The 24670-nt window shown below is 39.1% G+C and overlaps 1 protein-coding gene across 4 annotated transcripts in view; it reads right to left on the bottom strand.

Annotated features, from left to right (window-relative positions):
- Positions 1-24670, bottom strand: part of CDH18 (cadherin 18) — an 839398-nt gene that overhangs the window by 154519 nt on the left and 660209 nt on the right. For all 4 annotated transcript variants that reach the window (XM_073332278.1, XM_073332279.1, XM_073332277.1 and 1 more), the window contains one exon: positions 23570-23689. In XM_073332278.1, coding sequence (XP_073188379.1) covers positions 23570-23689 — 120 coding nt within the window. The remainder of the gene's footprint in view (positions 1-23569; positions 23690-24670) is intronic.

The raw sequence follows: 24670 nt of genomic DNA, 5'->3' as shown, positions 1-24670 counted from the left end.
GCAAGGGACAAAAAAGAACTTGGGATATCAAAGCTGAGTGTGAGGATGTGTCTTCCTTTTGACGCAACAAATGGACAGGGCATTGGATCTTCAGGGGACCCCAACCTTTGCTAAACGATTGGAAAGACTTTGGCCTACTGATGAGTATGATGGTGAATCCTGGAATGTATAGGGTGCATTCAAATTTGTATGTATATACGTGTATAAAATGTGTTCTCTGTAATGCTTTGCCTTTGCCAGTACTTTGCTGTGGAAGGTCACTGGTAAAAACACTAACTTGGAGAGAGAGTGTATTAGAGATTGGGGCCGCCTTCTTGCTGGACCCTGGCTTGTTCTTGCTGAGCCAGAGCTCTCCCAGGGTAATTCTTCCTGAAACTTTCTCACTGAGAACAGGGAAGGTAATTTCCAGCAGAGTCAGTTGTTGTGGCTTCTTTTTCTTTCATTTCAAGTTTTCTCGACAAACAAGATAAAATCTTCCCCGAGTCTGTCCCTCACTCCCCATAAATTCCTCAATCCAAAGTTCCTGGCTTCTACCTGAGAGCCTTTTGATAATAGGACTTCCCCCACAGTCTTCCTTCCATCCACCTTTTTGTTTCTGGGAGCAGTTCCTCCCAGCAGGAGCTCCAGCCTCCAACAGGTACTGCAACTCTTCCCTTTAATTGCCTGACTCCTCCTTTTATGATGATCAGAGGGTTAAGCTGCCAGCTTTAGCAGGTGCTGTAGGCGGGGCTAATCAGCCGGCTAACTAGCTGCCAGCCTCTGACCTCAGTCAAATTGTATCCCTTATATCTTCACGGAAAGCAAAGTACAGGTGGTGGCATTTAGGAAGACTGGCTTGCTAGGGGTATCAAAGTCTATGGCAGGGTGCTATGCAACCTTAAAACCCCCAGTCAGGAGGGAAAGACACAAGGGTCTCTGTCCAAGAGTCAATTGCTGAAAGTTTGAAATCTTAAGTTTGTGGGTGCTTTTGAGGAACCACAGAAGGGTTTAAACATGTGCAGTTACCCTGTAACTCTGACTCAGTCTAGTTAAACATGTCCATAATTGTTTTCAGGATTGGGGTCTCATTGAGTAATAAAAACTGAAATAAAAAAACTGAAATAGATTTGACTTTATTTCCTAGTCACCTCTATAGGTTAGGGCTCCAAAAATCATAGAACATGGTTCAGTATCTGCTAACAGTGGGTATTGTTACATATTCTTAATAACTTCTTTCATCCTTCTATTCTTGTTTATAACTGCAAATGTGTCACTTATTTCAGTAAAGTGCTTCCAAACACAATTTGTATAGAGGATGTTATGTTGCACTCTAGTGTACTGCACAGATTGACTGCTATATAAACACAAAAGGTTAAAGAAAATCAGAATATAGGACATTACAATGATATCACTATTTAATGGAAACATTCTTCATCTGTAGTTAGGGCCCTACCAAATTCACGGCCATGAAAAACACATCAGTGACCGTGAAATCTGGTCTTTTGTGTGCTTTTATCCTATACTATTCAGATTTCATCGGGGAGACCAGTGTATCTCAAATTGGGGGTCCTGACCCAAAAGGGAGTTGCGGGGGGGGGTCCCAAGGTTATTTTAGGGAGGGTCACAGTATTGCTACCCTTACTTCTGTGACAGGTTTCAGAGTGGTAGCCCTGATAGTCTGTATCAGCAAAAATAATGAGGAGTCCTTGTGCTACAAGGACTCCTTACTTCTGTGTTGCCTTCAGAGCTGGGCGGCCGGAGAGCGACAGCTGTTGGAGGGGTGCTGAGCTCTGAAGGCTGTGCCTCTTCAGCAACAGCACAGAAGTAAGTGTAGCCACCCTTACTTCTGTGTTGCTGACTTCAGCAATAGGAGGCTGGAGAGTGGCAGCTGCTCACTGAGGGCCCAGCTCTGCAGGCAGCAGCACAGAAGGGTGGCAATACCATACCGTACCATCCTTACTTCTGTGCTGCTGTTGACGGTGGCTCTGCCTTCAGAGCTGGGCTCCCAGCTCCCAGCCACCGCTCTCCAGCTGCCAAGCTCTGAAGACAGTGCCACGGCCAGCAGCAGTACAGAAGTAAGAGTAGCAGTACTTCAACCCCCCTACAATAACCTTGAGACCCCCCCAACTCCTATTGGGTCCCAACAATTACACCCCCTGAAATTTTAGATTTAAATAGCTGAAATCGTGAAATGTATGATGTTTTAAATCCTATGCCTGTGAAATTGACCAAAATGGACCATAAATTTGATAGGGCTCTATCGATAGTGCAGGTTTTTCTTTAAAGACTAAAGCATTCTGATAAAGCATTAGGGACCTAGTATTGTGGAGGGGGGAGCTATTGTCATAAGGGATTTTCCTATTTGTCTTCATAAGTACAACATTCTCTTTGATATATCAAAAACAAAAAACAAATATTATTACTATTTTTTTCATTAGTGCCCATCTGTAGTTCCAATTCAGATATGTACAAGTAATTGTTTATTTCCATTTAACTGCAAACAAACAACACTTTATTTTACCACAATAGAAATGTTTAAATCAGAAAGAGAAATGTGATAATGTACAATACAGTTCCCCTTTCTATATCACCTGCTCTTCTGGGAATTGGTCCTGCTTTGAGCAGGGGGTTGGACTAGATGACCTTCTGGGGTCCCTTCCAACCCTGATATTCTATGATTCTATGATTCTCTGTTGAGTCTGTTTTGCAAACATGTAATAAGACTGCTTAGACTCACCTCTCAGTGACAAAATGATTTGAGAAAGACTAAACATTATTATAAAGCTAATTATTTACTAATGAATAAATGCCCCTTGCTTTATGAAGTATTGCACTAACCAACTAGTCTCTGTACAGAGTCATTCACGTGTTTATGATTCTTTTTGTCCCTCTAACAATTCAGGCTGACACCAGCAAAAGCTAGCTAAGTGATAGGACAGATTGCTTAGGTTTGGCAGACCCAAATATTGGATCTGTTCCAATATTTAAAAAACAAAAACAAAAGCAGTCTTGTAGTCCCCCTATACATGTCTTTATTTTACACAGCATAGTTTCATAGAAGTAGTAGCTATCTTAAAAGAATTTTAAGGGTGCAAAATCAGGCATTCCAAACCTCAGACATGCCAGATTTAAGGTTTCCTGTGCAGTCCTAATGCATTATAATTGATAGTCTTGTCAAGCATCACATAAGAAGTCTGGGGAAGAGGCAAGAATAAAGTCCAGCTTTCCCAGGTCCTATTCCAACGCCTAAACACAAACACACCAAACTACACTACACTATGCCCTCCCCATAAAGTCATCCTGGAAGCAGAGAAAGGGTCAGATATGGGAGGTAGGGAAGTGCTCTTTGCTCCAACAATTCTGGACTGCAGAACTTCCTATAAGCAGACAGTTACAGCTGTTGTAAGTTAGAGCAACCTCCGGGGCTGTTGTGTTTTATGTCAAGGATTGGACTGACACCTGAAGCAGCCCAGAATTTAAACGATGCAAAGTGACATGAAGCTGCTGGCCTATCTTCCCAGTGCAGGAAGGACCGACAGCAAACCCAAAGTATGGGTCAAGTCCTTTTTCTTAGGACTCTCCAACACAAAATACAGCTATTCCCCTAACCAAAGAAGGCTGCAGGGGCCCAGAGGCCTTCCCTGGGCATATTTTTCTCCTTCCTCCATTGCCTACCACAGGAGCCCAATTACTTCCTGTAACTGTCCTTTCCACTGAGCTCTTTCAGTCTTTTATAGGAATCACCTGACCCCTTTTCCAGCTGGATTTGATAATCCCCTCTCCCAGGCAAAAACACCTGTTCTAAAAAAGTCTGTATCTGAACAGGGCTGGCTGGACCCAGGTCCCCTGACCCCAGGTCCTCTGGCCCATAAAGAGTCAGACCACCTTCTCCCCCCTCACCCCCATGCTGGGTTGTACATTCTGTGATAGGCCTTCTCAGTCACTTTTCTGGACCTTGGGTTCTATTTCTAGCTCTTACACAAGTGATCTTTTGCAACTTCTCAGCTATCTCATCTGTAAATAGGGTGGGCAGAAAGAGGAAAAATAATGTTGAGCTCCAAGGGTAGCATTTTGAGGACTCGCTCAATAATAAGGACTGTGGAGCTCAAAGAATTAACACCAATGAGCATACAAGAAAATATTAGACCTCATGACTGGCACTGAGGATGCCTTCCTAGGTGTCAAACAAGTGACAGCAGCTGCTGTACTACTGTATCGCCCTTGGATCTCTTGCCCTGTGCCACAGTGCATAGAATATTTAGGAAACTCAGGGAGCTGAACCATTCTCAGATATTTGAGTGACAATTTTCTAAAAAGCTCTACAGAACAGGCGCAAATAGCAGGGGGGTTTTCAGAAGTTTTAAGCAACCACCTCTGGGTGGATTTTCATTGGGAAAACAAAATGTACCTCCTCTAATCCCCAGCATTGCCCACCTCCCAAATATAATGTTTCTGCTCTGAACTGTGGAGCCACTACCCCTCTTAAAAGAAACAGCTGGGTGAAAAAAATAGCAAGCAAAACTACTTATTTTTCCCTAAACTCACTTTGGATACCGTGTTTACTGAAACTTAATAAACAGCCTGAGACAGAGAGTAAGTATGGAGAATTTTAGCCCAAATGATTAAAGTCTGGCAAAGTTGCAAGCATCTAAAAACAGGGGCTTAAAATGGAAAGTCTTAGTCAATCTTAACTAGACATGTTAAAACACTTGCTCAGAATACATTTAAATGTTTTATGTGAATCTTTCCTTTAATACTAAAAATGAAGAACAATTTGTATTGTATGCAAATCATTTGCAGACCTATCATAGTGTAACCTACCACATGTCAATTGCAACTTCATATTACAGTGACACTGAAATTACCAGTTACTTTTTATGTCACCTTGTGACAGCTATCATTCAAAACTGTACCAATATTCCCAAGAAATAAAATGGCAAAATAACTAATTACATTCTATCTTACAAACATTTCCAGAGTTACAACAGGTAATTTATGTACCACATTACTGACCAAACTGACATAATCAGAAAAAGTCCATTATTAACAGAAGATCAACATTAGAGCTTGTCAGGAATTTTCTCTGAATATGAGTTTTCAGTAGAAATGCACTTTCTTCAAAATCAAAACATAATGCAGGAAAATTAAAATACAATATTTCATTTCAGTTGGTTCAATCTGAGTCAAAATATTTCAGTTTCCTAAATTGAACTGAAATTGAACAGACCTCAAATGAAAACTGCATCTACCTAAAGTGTGTGGTGCCTCATGGGAATTGAAGTTTGGGTTCCATATGCCCTCCTTCTCCCCGATAGACAGGGCTGCTTGACCAGACAACATGTCCCACAATGCAATGTGGTCTCCCACTTACTAAGCTGTGTAATACAGCTTGGGAGTCCTCTGATTCTAGATGTATCATGGGATATGTAGTTTCATCATTTCTGAGTTAGAATTTTTCTTTCCATAAAAAATGTGTTATTTCAACTTTTCATCCCAAATCTGTAAACAAACAAATGTTAAAATATCAGAATTTCCCATGGATGGAAATTGTGGATTTTCACTCAGCTCTAATCAATGTTTTAATTAAAAAAAATCTGCAAAGATACTGATATTGGAAAACATAATAATATAAAATATATTTAAAATATTGCACTGTCACCCATTAAAGCTGATTGGAAAATGAATCCCTGTGAAACTTCCAACTTATCATCAAAAACATGAAAACCTCCAAACTGAAAATGTTTTTTTTTATTTATTTATTGGGGGGTAAAAAACAAACCAAAAAAATGAGGAAGACAGACACTTTCTGCCAAAATTGTATTTTGTTGAAATTTTTTGGTCAAAAATGTTTCAACAAACAGTTTTCAACTAGTTCTGGTAATATTGCGTTTACCTCTCTTGATTCATTAGTGAAAGGAAAGACTTTATGGGTTTAGTCCAAAGGCCACTGAAGTGAATGGAAGGATTCCTGTTGAACTTAATGGACTGTGAATCAGACCTTCTAACACTGTCTTATTACTGTTTACCTGAACCACAGTGTGGACTCTCACCTATATAAGCCAGTGAGAAAGTAGCTTCCCACTGCTACTTGTTAAAGTATATTGTCTGTATTGCCTTACAATCTACCCTAAAACAAAAGCCATTTATCTAACAAAATTACTTTTATTCAAATCCAAAATCCATAATTAACTGAAGATTACTTTGTGGAAAAGCTGGTTGGAAAATCTGAGAATGACTGCAAATATTACATTTATATTTTAACTTCTCTATTGCTCAAACTGAAGATTTTTGTGATACATTAACTTTGATTTTGTTTAAGGCGGTTTGGAAATTGGCAAGAATCAATACCACGCATATGTGGAAATTTTTTTGTTATCCCTCGTTTCACTACCTCTGGTTACAATGACAGAACTAAAATCAGTTTTCAATCCATTTGGGGTCTTATAAATAGTAAATTGGTCCTGGGAGTGGATGTGTGTGTCAGCAACTATCTCTGTGAAGAAATTTATGTGAATTGTTTTTAGTTTCAAGCCTTTGAAATTCATCCTCCAGCTGCCTATCAAAAAGAAAGTGTCTTCAAGCTGAAAAAATCCACATTAGTTGTAGTAATGAATCCCAAATTAATGAATTGGAAGAAAAAATATCTATTTCATTTTACTAATGGTCTGACTTAATGCCCATTGAAGGCAATGGGAATCTACTATTGACCACAATGGGCATTAGATCAGCCCGTAAGTACCGGCTAGTAACAGGCAGTCTGTTGGGGGAAGAAAAAGGGATGGGGGAGAATTACAGCAAAACCAATATAAATCTATATGTTCTGCAATTCTTAAGTATTGTGGTCACGTTGGCCTAGTCTGTGACTTGGACAACACAAATGCACAGGAGTGAGACAAGCCCCACCACTCATCTCCCCCTGGCCCCATATCCAGCTTTCACAGCAGGGGGGTCAAATATGCTTCTGGTATAGGGCAGTGGCAAATTACTATCCATGACCCCAAGCCCAAGGGGAAAGCAGGGAATGAACTGTGCTTCATATGAATATCTTTGAGGCACAATGCCTGTCACTGCTATTTCTGGACTGGGGCAGTTTATGCACCATTCCTGCTCAAAGATGCACCTAAAAGGAACAGTCTAGCAATAAATGTTTACATTTATTATTACATTTGTTAAGATGTAATTCTCCACCTATTTCTTTCTGTAAACTACTAAATCAATAAACAGACCAACTGGAAATCTGATCAGAGTATCTTTAGGTATAGATATTTACAGATCAATCTTGGAAAACTGCAATGAAAATTCACCATGTCAGGCACAAAATCTACTCACCAATCCTTCCCATGATAATCATGCTACTGAAAAACAAACAAACAACCTTCCTGCCTTCATGATATTTTACTTATCTGTGAAAACAAAACAAAAACAAAGACACAAACAAAATACCCTAAACCTAGCTCAGGACAAGTACGAATAAGAACATAGGATTTTGCAAGAGTGATATAAATGTAGATCAAGGAAACAAAATTTTGTTATAAAGACATGCAAATCTCACTCAGCTGCCTCAGTTATATGCATCATGCTATGCTGCATCCTCCTTCATTGTATATGCTTATTGATATAAGCTAAGGCACAATGCCGTTAGCTAGACAATGAAATATAGCAGCAAAATATATTCTCTTAATAGGTCCATACCTTGAGTATGCATTCAGTGTTTTTTTATATAGTCTAATTTAATACACAGATAAATTGTTAAAACAGATTGATTGTTTTAGCAAGTACAAATTTTGCACTGAATTCCATTTACAGTGATTATATGAAATAACTTGTTGCTTCATGTGTGCATGCACCCAACAAAACTACCACTTTTGACACAAACAGTTTGGGACATTCTGATGCAGCACAGCTTACAGGTGTGGTTGTACCAGTGCATTCTGGGACTCCTGAAATACCCACTTTATAGTGCCCAGAACTGCTGTTGGGAACAGGGACTTTTGAATAATTCCTAAATATAAGATACTGCACCTTGAGCTAGAATTTAGACAGCTGGTTGAGCCAAAGCAACAGGAACTCTCGTCATATCTTTTCCATACTGATGAGAACCTGCTCTAAACTGTAGCAGACTGGAGCCAAAGACCAACCATGTGTTGGCTGCACATATTGGATGCAAGGTTTTATACATACATGGCAAGCTGTAGGCACTCTTGTTAATTTTTTCCCCTTCTATCTTTAAAACTAAGTAAAAAAGGACCTAGGTATTTATTATAGAGACATCTATTTTGAAGTTGAAGGCTAAATACCAAAGTGATGGGCGTTGTATAGGAATAGGAAACCTGAATAGGAAAAATTAGGTAGACAGACACCCAATCACACTTGCAACAATCAAATCATTTGTACACAATAATATTGCTGAGGCCAACAATCCATTTCACTGGGATTTTAATGACTTTTCGTAGAAACTAATTTCAAATGCATTAAACCCCAAGAATGCTAAAATGAGTTCAGACAGTGAAAAGACCTTTATCTTGTTACCAATCTTTGCCATTCTATGCTGAGGACATGAAGGTAGGAAAAATCTCATCATAAAAAGGTATTCCCCAGGAAGGTATTCCCCACTGTATCAGCTAAGTTCTTTATTTGATTTTTTTTTCCATTCAAGCAAAGTGAGCCTCTGGCCTAATTTATGTGGTAGTTAGATATAGAGAGAATCATGGTATTTTCTGCCTGAATACTTTTATATACAGCCAATCAATCTACGAGTATTTCTTTTAAGAAAATGTGGTGGAGAGCTAAACACTCATTTCATCTACCAGCATCGTGTGAAACTGCTGTCAGGATGCCTGCATTTTCTTCTGGTGTTGTAAATGTTTTATCTAAGTTTTCTACTTATAAGGAAAAGACATCCTTATAGACAGAAATAAAGTTTGCTTTGCTAGTATCTTAAATTTAGTCTCTTCAAAATACTAAGTGATGGGGCGGATACAAAAATATTGAGGATGTTGTTGACCATATAGAGTTAAATGCAATGGCAACTGAATCCCTGAGAAGTCTAGGCAATTCCAATAATGCAAGCATTGTTGCAAGCAGTATGAAAACTTTCATACTATAGGCCTATTCCTGAAGTCCTTAGTCAATCTTTATCAAGGAAGATCTCCCAAAGACTTAAAAGGGAGTTTTGCTCCAAGTGCAGACTAAGAACTGCATATTGGGTTACAAGGCAGAAACTCTAGTGAGTGGTACCATTTTTCTCATTCTGAAATTATGACATTTTCAGTGACAGAGATTGTGACATTGCTTTGAGACATCCTTGGAAGCATTTATGGGCTGGGGATTTCTGAAACTTGTTTGCCTGCGAGATGTTTATGGACCTAAAAGTGTTCTTTGTTAATAAAACTTTATTCTTAGTTTCACTACAAATAAACAATCTCAGTGCTGTGTATTAAGATGGGTGTATAATCCCAGCTGAGTTAAGAAGCTGTTATGTGTACTGGCTTCTTGGAGGAAGAGAATTTGATTTTACCTCTGTGAGTGTCCAGTAAAAGAGACAGGGCACTGCAAGGGAGATGGCTGTTGGGAGACTAAGGACTGGAAGGGTTATTGGGGTCATCCTTCAAGGAGTATCTGGACTGGTGGAAACCAGGGTGAGACCACTATGCTGTCAGAATGCTCCTGGTGTCAGGGCTCTGAGCCAAAGCTGCACAGCACAGAGACACCTAGGGTTACAGGGCAGACGGTAACCGAACCCCTTACTGGTCTTGGTGAACCACTAAAGGGTCTAGTGAACATCATAGGAGAATAGTGAGCTTGAACACAAAAGAATAAGTAATTGAATCACCTGATAGTATATAGTATTGCTGTAATATAAAAGTGTATTGAGGAAAGTCTTATATGAAAGCTTGTAATGTTCTGAATGTGATGGTCATTGGGAGATATGTATTCAGATTATGATTATGAATGTATGCACATACAGATCATAGAAATTGTAACTGTGGTGCAACTACAGCGTCACCTCACAAGTAATCAGACAGGGAGGGGCATCTCCCAACCTAGTAGTTTACACAAAACCAATTTCAAGTACCCACTCATTGTCCAGCCATGAAGAGATAATGGAGGATCATTCGAGTTAACGAGAAAAAACTGAAACAATTTGAGAATGAAAAGAAAACTGCCGTCTTGGCCTTGATCTACACTACAAACTTATGTGGGTATAACTACATCACTCTGGAAAATCTACCCCCCTGGGTGACATAGTTATACTGACCTAACCCCCTGCATAGACAGCACCATGTCATGGGGAGGGCTTCCCCCGCCAACGTAACTACTGCCTCTCAGGGCAGTGGAGTACCTATGCTGACGGGAGGTGTTTGGCATAGGGAGCGTCTTCATTAAGTTCTACAGTGGTGCAGTGCAGCTGCACTGCTGCAACACTGTAAGCACAGACAACCCCTCGGAAATCTAAGAGACGAGGGAATTTCCCTCACCATGGATCACCGGAGTCTGAGAGAGAGAGAAAGAGAGAGTGCAACTTTTAAAAGCAGGCTTGTTGCTGAGATTTTTTTTATCCAGAAATGGAGGGCCAGCACCTAAGCACAGGGCTGTCTGTGGAATACGGGAATCCCTCTAGGACAGAGAACATGCTGGGAAACTGTCCAGAGGTTATAGGTAACTTGTATTAGAAAAGGGATTTTAGCTAATATAGAAATATAAAGCCTGAGGTTGTGTATATGCTTATTTTCTGGGTAACACATATATGTTTTCCTCCCTTACTATTTCACCTTTGAAATTAAGACTTTTCTATTAAATTAACTTTTTTTGTTTATTTTTACCCAAGACAGGTTTATGTTGTGGAGACTGTGTGGTGTGTGTGTGCCAAAGTGAACCTATAACATGAGGCGTAGCTTTCTTTCTTCAGGGGTGATGAACCAGAGGGGAAAAGTCCAAATGTCTGGTAGTTAAGAGCTCAGGGTGGACAGATCTGGGGAGACTCAGGACTGGAAGGGCTGTTGATGTCAACGCGTAAGGAGTAAGTAGGCTAGTGGCAACTGAGGTGAGACCTTTATGCTTTTAGACTGGCTACTGGTGTCAGGGCACTGAGACATAGCAGTACAGCATTAAGGCACCCAAGGTAACAGGACAGATAGTGACAGAACCCTGAACTAGTCTTGGTGATCCCCGAAACATCCCAGAAGCCAACACCAAATTCTGACACTCTGGGTTGGTAAAGCTCAGAACCATTATGGAGGTAATGTGCTCGGGCTTGAAAGTGGTTTCTCTCCCACCTTCCTGCTCAGATGAAAAAAATGCATTATGGAGGTTCCTGATATCAACTCCTCAGTTAGTGTTGAATTCTAAAGTGAGGTATATATTTCTGTGTTTCCTCTAAAAGTAGGTGGCCAAATGATGTGAAATTTAAATGGTTAGTAGGAAGTATTTCTACTTGTGCTGAGTTGCAATTTGTCCTTCAGAATGCTAGTTTTCATGGCTGTCCAATGTCTCAAGAAATATTGTCTATATGCACATACATTAAGAGACAGGTGGCTCCTGACTAAATCTGGCACAATAGGTAGTTTGTTTAAAATAAAATGTTGAGTCATTTTTAGATGTTATTCACATTATAACTAAAAGTTTGTGTGCTGTGCACTCAAACCTGATTGTTGGGGCCTGGGTGCATGCAAATGCAACTGATGGACACACATATGACCTTCTCCGTCAGGGAAATCTATAGTTTTTGTCAGATTTTTTTTGGCAGATGAATGAGGATCCATGTGCAGCTGCTGAGAGATAAAATGTTCTCCACCGATAGCTGTACTTTTATCACCCCACAGGTTCACTGCCCTTTATACAACCTCAAGCGCTGATTTAACATTAAAAAATTAGGACATTAATACACAAAACACTTCATTGTGAAGTAATTAGGTTTGCTACTCACACAACATACCTGACACAAACCCACAAAAGCAAAGTCATGACAAATTAAGTCACCTAGTGATACATAACCTCTAGTCCTCCCTCCACAAACATACACCTCACCATTAGTACAGCTAACACACATTATAAACCACACTGCTGCCTGGATCTCTGCTCCCTCTGGGGACGCCAGTGTTCCATCATCCTCTTTAACCTCCCTGATACACACAGCCTTTAGCAAAATATCTTCATCCAGTGCAACCAAATACTACAGCTAAGATCCATAACTATTAATGTTGGGGAAATCATTAGGTAATGGGGTAGAGAAAGGCAAAGGGTGGCAAAATTAAGGTTATGGAGAGTGATCTGTGTAGTATGATAGTTGCCATAATGCTAAGGTGTATGCTGTGGATGGAGGAGTAAAAGTTTGTTGTGTACTAGTACACAAAGAGAATTATATATGTTTGTACTAATATTTTAATCTAAACTATTGAATCAGTTTCTAAAGAAAATGTAAGTAATGGATATAGAACAAAAAGACAAACAGTATCCTCCAAATATCCCAGTAATTTTTGAATTGAGGATTAGATGCATTATTGGCCAACATGTTTTCCCCATTCTTTCTATCATAGTAAATTAACAGGAAGTAAGAAAGAGATAATCATTATCAAGAAGAATGACACCTGTTAGTACAACCAAAAACCATGAAGATATTACTTAGCTCCACAGAACTGAAATTTGACCTGCAAAGTGTTTCTAACATGTGGAACAAGTCCTAAGGGGAAGAGTGTTTAAGAGTCTGGTGCATTAATCTTTAGAGTCACTGTGCTGGCTCACATCCCAGATGAGCTAAAAATTACAATGATGTATGTGTGGTTTAAGGGTGAAATCTCTTTCTTTTCCTCTCCTCCCCCTGAAGTTAAACACATTTCTACCATGCATGCAATTTTCTACATGGTGTTTGTATAGAATATTGGCTCACAATGTTTACAAATCTCTTAAATTAAAAAGCTTATACATCTCTTGCCAAAAGCAAGACAGGGAGAAAGATCTGTGAATAGAAGGATAATCCTACTTTACGGATATCACATTTTACAGCTTGATAAAACGGAATTGTTTTTTCTTACACCGATATCATTAGCTACTGTAACATAGCCAGTAGGGTATTTTAAGGGCAAAAAAAATATAGGCCCTAGCATCCTGAATGAAGTGGGGCCAGCACATGTGAAAAGAGATGCAAGCAGCTATCAGACAGGGGCAAGCATGCAAAATAAACACAAAAGCTGGAGTATCATTATGCTGTCCCAGCATGCAGAAGATAGAGCTCAAACCTCCAATAATGCTGTTCACAGGGCAATCTACACATAAGACAAGGGAAACGGGCGGTAAGGGAACAGAACCTGTGCTACAGTATACTCCTCCCTTCTTCCCCACCATGTGTTTAAGAGCAGGGTATAACAAATATACAGGGCAAAGCTGCCCAGGCACTGCGTCAAAAGTATAAGGATATAATAATATATCCACAGATCATCGGTAAAGGGAGGTATATGTCCACAGAAGACTGGGACAATGCCATCTTAGGATAATGGTTCTGCTTATAGAGTCAGGATGTTGGAGTCCCTAGGTGGCATGTCCAAAAGCCTTGAGAAAATAACACTGTGAACTGGTGCTGACTGGCAATTAGCAGATAGGCAGACATCATGAGACATCATCATCATCCACAGCAATTGCCCAGAAGGGCAAAGAGGGTTTTTATTAAAAAAAAATAAAAAAGCCCCAGCATCCAGCTCCATTTCCAAAGGAGAAGAGCAATTGTCTTGGAGTGCTGGGCAGCCTGTTATCCTTTGTCTTGATCCTCTTAACTGTTTTCTGGAATAAACATTATACTGGACATGTTTGGGGTAAAAGCACTGCAGCCTCTTAGGGGGTAACGACTGTCATCCCGTGTCCTGTCTGGGACATGTGTCTGTGTCCAATGCCTTTGTCAATCAAGGTCTGAAGCATGCTAGACTGTGCCACATCATATCTCCTCTTCCTCCTCATGCATTCCAGCTTCTCCGAGAAATCTGTTATCAGGACCGAGGTCACCATTGGTGGTTGTCAACTAAGCATCATTTTTCAGACAGCTTTGGAGAAGGATGCATGACCATTTCACTGGCTTCTTTTGGACAGGTTGCACAGAGTTTTGTACCTCCCCCTGTTCTTTGTACACAAGCTTTGCTGAGCACTTTTGATCTGGAAATTAATGACTAGGTATCTGTCCCCATTTTGGGACTCCTCTCACATTCCCCTTTTTTGGAGCACATCTTGTTCTCCTGTAGTCTTTGCATCATAGTGGACAAATAGCCCTAATCAATGAGGGTTTTAATTGTATGGAAGTCCTGTGAAAGTTTTAGTTGGGCCAAAATAGAGTTCTCAGGAAAACCAGATGCAGAGCAGCAAAAGCTACTTTATTTAATCAAAACTAGGATGTTAAATATTCCTAGCCTGTGTTTTGTAGCACTCAGCAGCATGTCAGTAAATGTATTAAGTGGCATCAACCAACTATTTTTCTTCCACTCTGTTTTTCATCTTCCCACATGTACAACTCATCTCTCTTACCACCTTTCCCTTTCTTTGAGTATCTTTGGGGAACATAATAATGATGTGCAAATGTGCTGAACACAAGAAATGGAAGTACAACGAAGACTGGTGAATACTCGCAGCTTACGATCATAGTAAGAAAGATTCACATTTGTGTCTTAATTATTCCCATGAAATCTAAAGCGAAGGAAATAATAATACTTAAGGTATTATTAGTTGCTATTTAAAAAAGTAGCACTGTTAGAACCAGGGTAAAAAATAATTCTTGAAAGGAGAAACAAAACTAAACAGAAACCTCAAGGATCAGAACAATACATTGAATAATACCTAGCAGAATTAGAAGAAAGTGACTAGACTCTTAAATTTTGTTTTGAGCTTGAATTCCTTGAGATTCTCTTTCTCCAACAGAAAAGTTGGTCCAGTAAAAGACAGTACCTCACCCACCTTGTCTCTCTTGTAATTCTCTTTGACGGTAAACTGAATGTGTTGACATTGGTGTAAACAGGAGGTAAAATATCCATGGGAGCTATTTCCAAGGATACCTCAAAGAAAAAAGAATAAAACCTGCTCATGGAATATAGTTTTTAAATCTCCTGGAGAAAATGTGAAATCATCCACGAAGGAAACAGTAAGTTTTAGCTTAAGTGGAGCTGCATGCTCTGTTAGTAACATATATCACTGATAGAGAAGACTTTGACTGACATGGTCATTCTCTAGTATGACTTCTTTTTGACACCACAGAGCAGACATCAGTCAAATATAATAATACATTTGGATTCTGTAGTGGAGGATATAAGTAAATGGTCTGAGTGATCATTGTAAGCAAGACTTTCAAGACTCTCTATACTTGCTTGTATAATGTAAATAGAATTTATCTTCTGCAAAATTCCATTTTTCATGTAACAATTCTTGCAGAGTTCTTAAGGTTTGAATATTGAGCTACAAAGGTTTAGGGCCCTTTGTCATGTCAAGACTGTAGTACAACATAATAAGCCAGATCAAGAATTTACTCTGAGTCCATTTCAATGGGCAGCACTCAGCCATGCAGACTTAGCAGCTGACCGAGTAGGGAGTTGTAAACGATTCAAAGTTCCCTCCCTGCTCCAATGTGGAAGTAATTTAAGCTACTTATATGGCCCCTATTGCCTTAGTATCTGAGCACCTCACATTTTTTTAACATATTTATCCTCACAACACCCCTGTGAGCAGGAGAGTACTATTATCCCCATTTTACAGATGGGGAACTGAAAAACAGAATGAGGTGACTTGTTCAAGGTCACAGAAGGAAGTTGATGCAGAAGAAAGAATTAGACTCAGATCTTCTAAATCCTGTGCTATTGTCACCCATCCTCCATACCAACAGCCAATGACGAGTCCTACCAAGCAGGCCTGGCTTTGGCTTTAGCTTTAGCTTAGGTCAGAAAGGAATGTACTTTTGCCAAATTTATATAAGACACTGAAACTGAAATGTTTCAGAGTAACAGTCGTGTTAGTCTGTATTCGCAAAAAGAAAAGGAGTACTTGTGGCACCTTAGAGACTAACCAATTTATTTGAGCATGAGCTTTCGTGAGCTACAGCTCACTTCATGCATCCGATGAAGTGAGCTGTAGCTCACGAAAGCTCATGCTCAAATAAATTGGTTAGTCTCTAAGGTGCCACAAGTACTCCTTTTCTTTTTTTGAAACTGAAATGTTCACACAAGAGAATTTCACCATTGTAATTAAATCAATTCCTAAACGGAAACCAAACACGACAGTCTCTATGCAAAAGAATAAATGGATACAAATCAGACATGAATAATTGTAACATTCAAAAACAAGTAGGAGAGCATTTTAATCTCCCTGGACACTCAATAACAGACTTAAAAGTGGCAAAAACACCCTTCAAAAACAGACTTCAAAGAGAAACTGCAGAACAGGAATTAATTTGCAAACTGTACAACATCAAATTCGGCCTGAATAAAGACTGGGAGTGGATGGGTCACTACAAAAAGTAATTTTCCCTCTGCTGATACTCACACCTTCTTGTCAACTTTTGGAAATGTGTGATGTCCTCCTTGATTTCATTGGCATCGTTAACACTACAAAAGTAATTTTTCTCTCTCTTGATATTCACCCCTTCTTGTCAACTGTTGAGAATAGGCCACTTCCACCTTAAATGAATTGGCATCATTTGCACTGACCTCCCCACCCCCCCACACACACACACTTGGTAAGGCAACTCCCATATTTTCATGGGCTGTAATATATATACTGCTTACTGTATTTTTCACTCCAGGCATCTGATGAAGTGCGTTTTAGCCCACGAAAGCTTATGCCCAAATAAGTTTGTTAGTTTCTAAAGTGCCACAAGGACTCCTCATTGTTTTTGCTGATACAGACTGATATGGCTACCTCTCTGAAACCTAAACAGAGATACTTATGTTGGTGCAAATTTAGTCAAGGCTTCAAACTGTAAGCTCTTTGGAGCGTTGGCTGTGTTTTTATGACCTGTGTGTGTACAGAACTGAACACTATGGGGCCCTGATCAGGATCCCTAAGTGATACTGATACTAACAATTAATAATAAATCAAAAACATAGCACTCTGCCCTTCCTGCAGTGTGTTGTGCTCTGTGGCTGAACTCTGAATGGAAACAAAGGGATGCTGTACCCCCTCCCTCAAAAGCCACAATCCTGCCCAATGTGATCAAAAACATCAAACACACAAAGAACAAAGTCACACCACCTAAAAACTACAAAGACTGAAGTACTCACCCCATTTCAGCTCACTTAAAAATTCAGCACTAATGGTAATGTAGGCACATTAATAGTTGTACTCCTTTTATATAGATATACTCTCTCTAAAAGAGAAACACAACGTGCCTGTGCCATGAGCGCTGCATTTTTAAGTGAGCTGAAACGGGGTGACCACTTAAGTCTTTGTAGCATATTGCTATATATATATGTGTCTGTATAGCAATACCATGATCATAAATTATTAATGTTAATAGTTTCATCCCATATTACTGTTATGCAGCGTGATTTAACACGTGAAAAATAAAAACAGATACACAAATTGTATAAGTCCTACAGTAGTCAGTTGGCTTATGAGCTAGTATCACGTGCTGTTTGTTCCCCCCTTCCCCCGGTCCCCCTCCAAGTGAATTCTAAATTCTTTTTTGCAAAATCATTTTTTAAAGATTTTGTTATCACAAAATCTACGTGCTGTCTGTAAATTATGGGTAAGTACATTGTTCTACACAAAATAGAAGTGACAATATGTTATAAATCACAGAGATAGCCAGTTTGGCACACATGGCACATCCTTATGCTTGGAACTACCTGCACATCCCTTCTTTGTATTGGCATATTTTAATATCATTATTATTGTACTCTCAGTAAAAGAATCAGTCCAGAGATGTTGTAAATTAATGCTTTCTTATGAGGAATGCTTGAAGCCGTTGAAATCTTATTGCATTCTTGAAAAACACAAAATGAGGCCACTTCTCTCATACCTTGTTTATACTAGTTTGCAGAAATATTATCTCACAAATATGTTGCTTTACAATTTAAACTTCTAAAGTAATATGTTCAAAAACAACAATAACTGATCTATGATTACGAATTTTGGTGTATTGTTGCCACCCAGTTCCAACCAGCCAGACATTTAAAAGTACATTTTCTGTGTAATCTGAATATTTAACTTTTCTTTGTGATTTGTTCAGAGACATTGTTTCAAGAATAAATGCATTTCCCTGCATCAATTTCTGTATTTCAAATTAGTGTCAGGAGTCAGATTTTCATAATACAAATTTCAGTATATTTAATGGATATAAGATAAACTGTTTGTGTGAAAAAGATAAATTATATCATTGTACTAGTCTCAGTAAATTCCTAATGAATACTGCACACTGTATATTTTTAATGAAGTTCATCAGGTATGTCTGCATATCGGTTTCATATTTCTTATACCATTGAGTGAATGATTAAAGCTATTTGTAGAGTAATACACTCAAGGAAAGATTCCTAGTAACTTCTATGGGCTTTCGACCGTGCCCTAATACAGCAAGATATCTGTATTGTACAGTCAGTCGATAGAGCTTTACAGCTTATCTATCTTTATTATATAATTTTGATTTAATACACTTATTTTTATATTAACAAAGAAAGTTTTTTGATGTGGAGTTTAATTAGTAGAGATAGTTCCAAATCAAAAGACTGGATTTAAAATTTCCCAAATATTAGGAAAGTTGGGATCTGAAATTTGTAACTCAGCTCTCTATCTGTCATGAACTATTGAACAAGCAATGTACAAATGTCAAAAAGTATTTTAAAAGCATTTCTTGATTCTTCAGAAAGTTCCACCAATACTAGAATTCATATTTTTAAATGCCATTTTACCCTAATATATTTATCAATTTACTTGTTCTATAACCATTCATATCCACTGATAACTTAATTACCTTATAACCAGTGATGAGCTGCCAAACTCTTAACAACCAGTTCCCTCCTCACCCCATGAGGGGGTCGTGGCCCGCCCGCCTCGTGGCCTACCCATCCACCCCCCTCCCCTGTCCGCCCCTGGATCCGGGCAGGAGGGTCTCGTGGGCCACCGTAGTGGGTGCCCATCCCGCCCCGCCCCGCCCCTAAGAGCCAGAGGGACCTGCCGAGGGGGTGAGGTGGGGAGTCCCAGCGGTGCTTACCTGGGGCAGCTCCTGGGAAGCATCCCACAGGTCCCTCTGGCTCCTAGGGGCAGGGTAGCATAGCTAGGAGGGGAGCTGCACCCACCAAATTTTCCCCGTGGGTGCTCCAGCCCCGGAGCACCCATGGAGTCGGCGCCTAAGGTGTCACTTTTGGCCAATTGTTAAATTTAGAAGCCCTTTTAGAACCGGTTGTCCTTTCAGGACAACCGGTTCTAAAAGGGCTTCTAAATGTAACAACCGGTTCCAGCGAACCAGTGTGAACCAGCTCCAGCTCACTGCTGCTTATAATAGGGGTGGCCACCTGCAGCTCTGGAGCCACATGCAGTGCTTCAGAAGTTAACATGCGGCTCCTTGTACAGGCACCGACTCCGGGGCTGGAGCTACGGGAGCCAACTTCACTGCTCAACCCCTGGTTCACAGGCACTCCCCCCACACCACTCCACCCCTTCTCGCCTCCTTCCCTGAGCCTGCAGTGCCCTCACTCCTCTCTCTCCCTCCCCCCACAGAGCCTCCTGCACACCACAAACAGCTGATCAGGAGGTGCGGTGAGGGACGGGGGAGGCACTGATCGGTGTGGCTGTCGCCATGAAGCTGTCGCGGGACTGCTGACGTATTACTGTGGCTCTTTGGCAATGTACATTAGAAAATTCTGGCTCCTTCTCAGGCTCAGGTTGGCCATCCCTGCCTTATAATGTCATTAGTTATAATATGAGGGGGGAAGACTATTACCGTAGGTTCCCTATATATCTGTCACATTCAGGTCCCACATCAAGTTGATGCAGGTTAATTCTGCTAACATAACCTAGGATCTAAAAATAAATCTCTTCAGTTTTTGCCTCTTTCATGAGCATCAGTAATAAATATTCTATACTCAGAACATAGATCATTTGCTGAAGATGTGAAGCAAGGCAGGAAAGAGTCCAGTTCAATTTTCCACAGCAGAACTACTAAGAGTAGTAAGTAAATACATAATAATACTTAAAACGTATAGAGCACCTTTTTGTAATCAAAGCATGTTATAAACCTTAAGCTTAGATAGTAGTTGGCCAGGGTTAAGTTTCCACTTGAGGCAGGAGTCTGGCATCCCTCTACCTTGATGAAAACTAAATTATTTGCCTGAAAATTTTGCACATATTGTTTTGCCAGGGAAGGAGACTTGTTTTATTTATGTATTTATTTTTATTTGAGGGTAGCTAAGCAAATGCCTTAAGACATAACAATTAAAAAATGTGAAACCTGTTGCATTTTTGAAAGTTTAACTTGAAAAAAAAAACCCACCATTGATCAACATATTTCAGATTTGATTTATTCTCTTCAGTGACTATTGTTTTATTCTCTTCAACTCTGATAACTTTTGAAAGTGTGATGATCTAATTTTTGAGTTATTTGATACCATACTTCTGAGAAGTCCAGAATTGGAGTCCTTGAATTGTAAATTGCACAGAACTGAGTTCAAACTATCTGTAGTTACAAGCTGTGTACTTCTTAAAGTCAGTATTCACAAAAGACAGCTAGCTATAAAAGATTTAAGATGTCTCTAGCCAAAGACTCCAAGAAGCTTTAAGAACTGTTACAGGGACCCTGTGGGTTTGAATAACCATAGCATGGACTCCTGGGGAGTTTATAAGACTTTCTCTCTTTCTCCCCCCTCCAGATTGTATCAAATCCATCTACATTTATTTTTTGTATATCATTATTTTGTATATTAAGTTATAAACTAAGAGAATGGCCAGATAAAATCTTCATTATGATAGAGTAGAAGAAATAAAGACTTCAGGAAAAGTAATCTACTGTAGTTGTAAAGAATAGAAGTGATTGAAAATCTGGAAGTTCAGAATTAAGATTTTACAAAGACTGTCAAACAGTTCATATTCTCCTGTTATATCTCTGACTATCCTGCATCTAGATTACAACACCTTAAAGCCACACACTACATCTTTTTCTTCATTTTCCAGTATCTTAGTTCCCCCCTTGAATCATACCAAACTCTGTATACTGATGTTATCGGAACTACCTGTCAAGTCAAATACCTTTCTCCAATTTTCTCTGCCCACATGAGCCATCTCTATCACTGTCTCACTTTTTACCTTCCTTATAAGGAATAAAACCTATCTTTCTCCCATCTCATATTTCCAATATAGTCAAGAAGTCATAATATTTTCACATCTTATCATCTACATAAAGTCTTGAGACCACTTAAGTTTATAAGGCCAATCCTCATGAAGGCTTCAGAAATTAACATTAAATCTACTCCTATCCACTTTCTGAGTACAAAGACCACTACAACTGTCTTATTCTCTTCCCTGATGTGGGCCTGACTTTCAAACATCCACACATAACCAAATCTGCACTATGAGCCATCCATTGGCTAAGTAATGGCTCCAGTTTACAGAATATTTCATTCTCCAGAATGAATTAGATCCAACATTGCATTAGAATGACAAAATAAAGTAGAAATATAGATGGCAACAATGGGAACTATAGTTATCACAGCTGTGATCTGATATCATGTGGATGGTGCATAGTGTGGTGTGGTACAAAGATTGAGAAAATTTGCGTAAACTTAACTCTGAATTTCCAATTTTCTTCTTAAGCTTTTTAAAATGCAATTTAGTTTAAAATTATCTTACTCTATAAGGCCTACATTAATACAATTCTGAAAAAATCAACTATCAAACACATCATAATGCTTGGCCAATCAAATACAGATATTCTATCACCTTTAAAACATACTGAATTCTTTCTAAAGGATCTGATACATCTATGCATGTGCACACGCACACACACACACCTGTATCTAGTTGTCTGAATTAAATATTGGAAAGATTTTGTTCTCAACACTCTAAATCAGAAGATGACCCTTCCCTACTGGAAGCTGCATGAGCAACTTGAAGTGTAAAATATTCCAAGCCTCATTAATGTCTTTCTTGGTACCCTGGATCAGTTTTGCTAGATATAAGTTAGCAAACTGTTGTTATTGTTTTATCAAGTTCATCAAGAAATGATGTAGGGTGGAAATTCTCCCTCCCGTTCTGCAATCTTTATGCTGCTTTATACTGTGGCAGCAAAATGGGTTGTGAAAATCCTGTATCCAGCCACCATAGGAACGGAGTAGAGGCCATCTCTCCAAATCCCAGACGAGGGAATGTGTGTGGGGCACCACAACAGTGGATTCTGGGTGGCATTGCTGCCGATAGGCAACATGGTTTAGACTCCTCAAATTGCACCCGGGGCTGTTTCAGCCCCCATAGCTGGGGAGGTTTGTACTACATCTCTTAAGGACACAGCACAAAATACCGTTTTTCGATCTGAGTCTACAGGCTTCTTGTCTTGAGACATGTCAGGGAAAATAAGAACCCATTGTTCCTGATAAAAATGTTTTGTTTTATAATCACCAAGAGCCAGATTCAGATACTCTTACCTCACATAGTAAATTTACTCCTCCAGCAGTTGTGCATAGGGAGATCAACACACACACACACACACTTTCACATGTAACAAGTCTCCTGTGAATATATATGCATATAAAGTATGTCTGCATTTATTTCATGTCATACAATCTCAAAAGCGTTATTTTTTTGTCATAAATAGTAGTTGTGATCTCTTTGCTCCATAGCAAAATTTTGCTGGCTTACAAGGATTTGTTTTTGAAGGGAGGGAAAAGGAAAAACAACAATTATTAAATTAACCCGAAGTGTATACTGTATTAAATTAAACAGCCTTGTTATTAAAGATAAAAAATCACGTTAAACAAAATAAAATGTCTGTCATCGAACAATGGATAGGTTAATGAAGTTCAGGAAATTCAAGCAGTATTAAACACCTCACTTGGTAGACATTTCTTACTCTTTCTAATAAGCTATTTGGATTTCTTATTCTTGTTTTATGCTTTTATGTATCTTAGGGGGCGGGGGGGGGGAGCATAAATGATGCACAGAGCTTAAACCTGATCATTTCAGCTCATTCTACTCCTTGAGTCATATAGAACACATTTTCAGTGTAATGACAATATTGCAGTTTTAGAAATACAAACATAATATTTGTTTCTTATGGTATGTGTGTTGAAGCTCACATTCACTAATCCTGCTAAGCCTGTCCTACAGGCAAGACAAAGCATATACAATAATAATTTAATAGGCACAGTTGAGTGGTTTGCTGAGCCTAAACCTGAAAGTACAAAAAAGTGATATTCCACTTTGGCTGAATGGTTCATATCACAACTCCTTGAAGAATAAATTCTATACACAGACATGTCATTTGAATGAAGAGTACAAAATTGCAATTCTCATAGCTCAAAGGGTGTTCAAGTCAATGGTAGAATTTAATAGGAGAAAAACAATTCTTTCATATGTTGGGTTACAATCTACCAGATTGCAATCTATCAGGTGCATCAAACCATAAGAAATATAAAGTGCCCACCTGTTTTAGGGTCAACAGAGAAGTATGGCTGTCCCTGAAGAATACTGTATACCACCCGGGCACTGTTCCCATAGGTAGGGTCATCTGCATCTGTAGCTGTCACCTGTAGAACAGAGGTACCTGTACATCCAGGAAAACAAGGTTTAGTTGATAAAAGTTCTAGATTTCCTGTCAAACAATTATTTTTAAATGCACTTCCAAAATTCCCCCCCCCCCCGAAATCCCTTCTTTCTAGCTAGTGAAGGGATCAAATTGCAGAGTTGCTTCTCCTTTTCCCATCCTTCCATATTTTTAAGGTGTTATCACCTTAGTATCTAACTGCAAAAAAAAATTATGAGTGTTAAGGTCTGGGGTTTTGTTTCAGCTCATTATGTAAGGATAGCAGCAATTTCAAAATTCATATTCAGATCAAGATTTTGAACCACCAAAGTTATACATGTTGGGATAAGTCCACCATTTACTGCAGATACTAATCTTGAAAGATATATTCATTTTAAATCACATCAGTGGAGCTCCAGAAATCAATGAAAGGTGTACAACAATTGAAGTATAGAAATCAGGAGATTCCAAAGAACAAAAACTTAAACCTAAAACTGCTTTTTACAAGACTACAAATGGAATTTCAGAGACACAATTCCAGAATTAACAGAAACATCTGCGAGCAGCCTTCTTGCTGTACTTAACAGATATTTTTAACAAATTATCAGTTGCAACTACATCATAAAGTGGAATAGGGTTATAAAATGCACTCTAGAGAGATTAAACTGTGTGAATTGCTGTGTAGATAAAGTGAAGCAGAGAAGTTTGTGATGGCTCCAGTTGCAATAAAGAAACTTTGAAATTTACTGTAATTTCCCCAGTAAATACTTGATTATGAATCTTTTTTGTTATCTCATTTGGACACTATTTTCAAGAAATCAGTTAGTGGAAGGAGGATAAAGTTTTGGAGCTTCATTCTTGTCCCACTACTCCATGTAGCCTCACACTTCCTATTTCCACACATAGAGTTGGCCAATATCAATGAGGAGACATATAAGAAATGTAATATTGGAATAGACCATTAGCCCATTTCTAGTGTTATCGTAAAGCTGGCAGTGATAT

The sequence above is a fragment of the Lepidochelys kempii genome, chromosome 2, assembly GCF_965140265.1.
Source record: "Lepidochelys kempii isolate rLepKem1 chromosome 2, rLepKem1.hap2, whole genome shotgun sequence".
NCBI classification, from domain to species: Eukaryota; Metazoa; Chordata; order Testudines; family Cheloniidae; genus Lepidochelys; species Lepidochelys kempii.
Note: the sequence above shows the minus strand (reverse complement) of the source record. Positions and strands in the feature narration are given on the sequence as shown.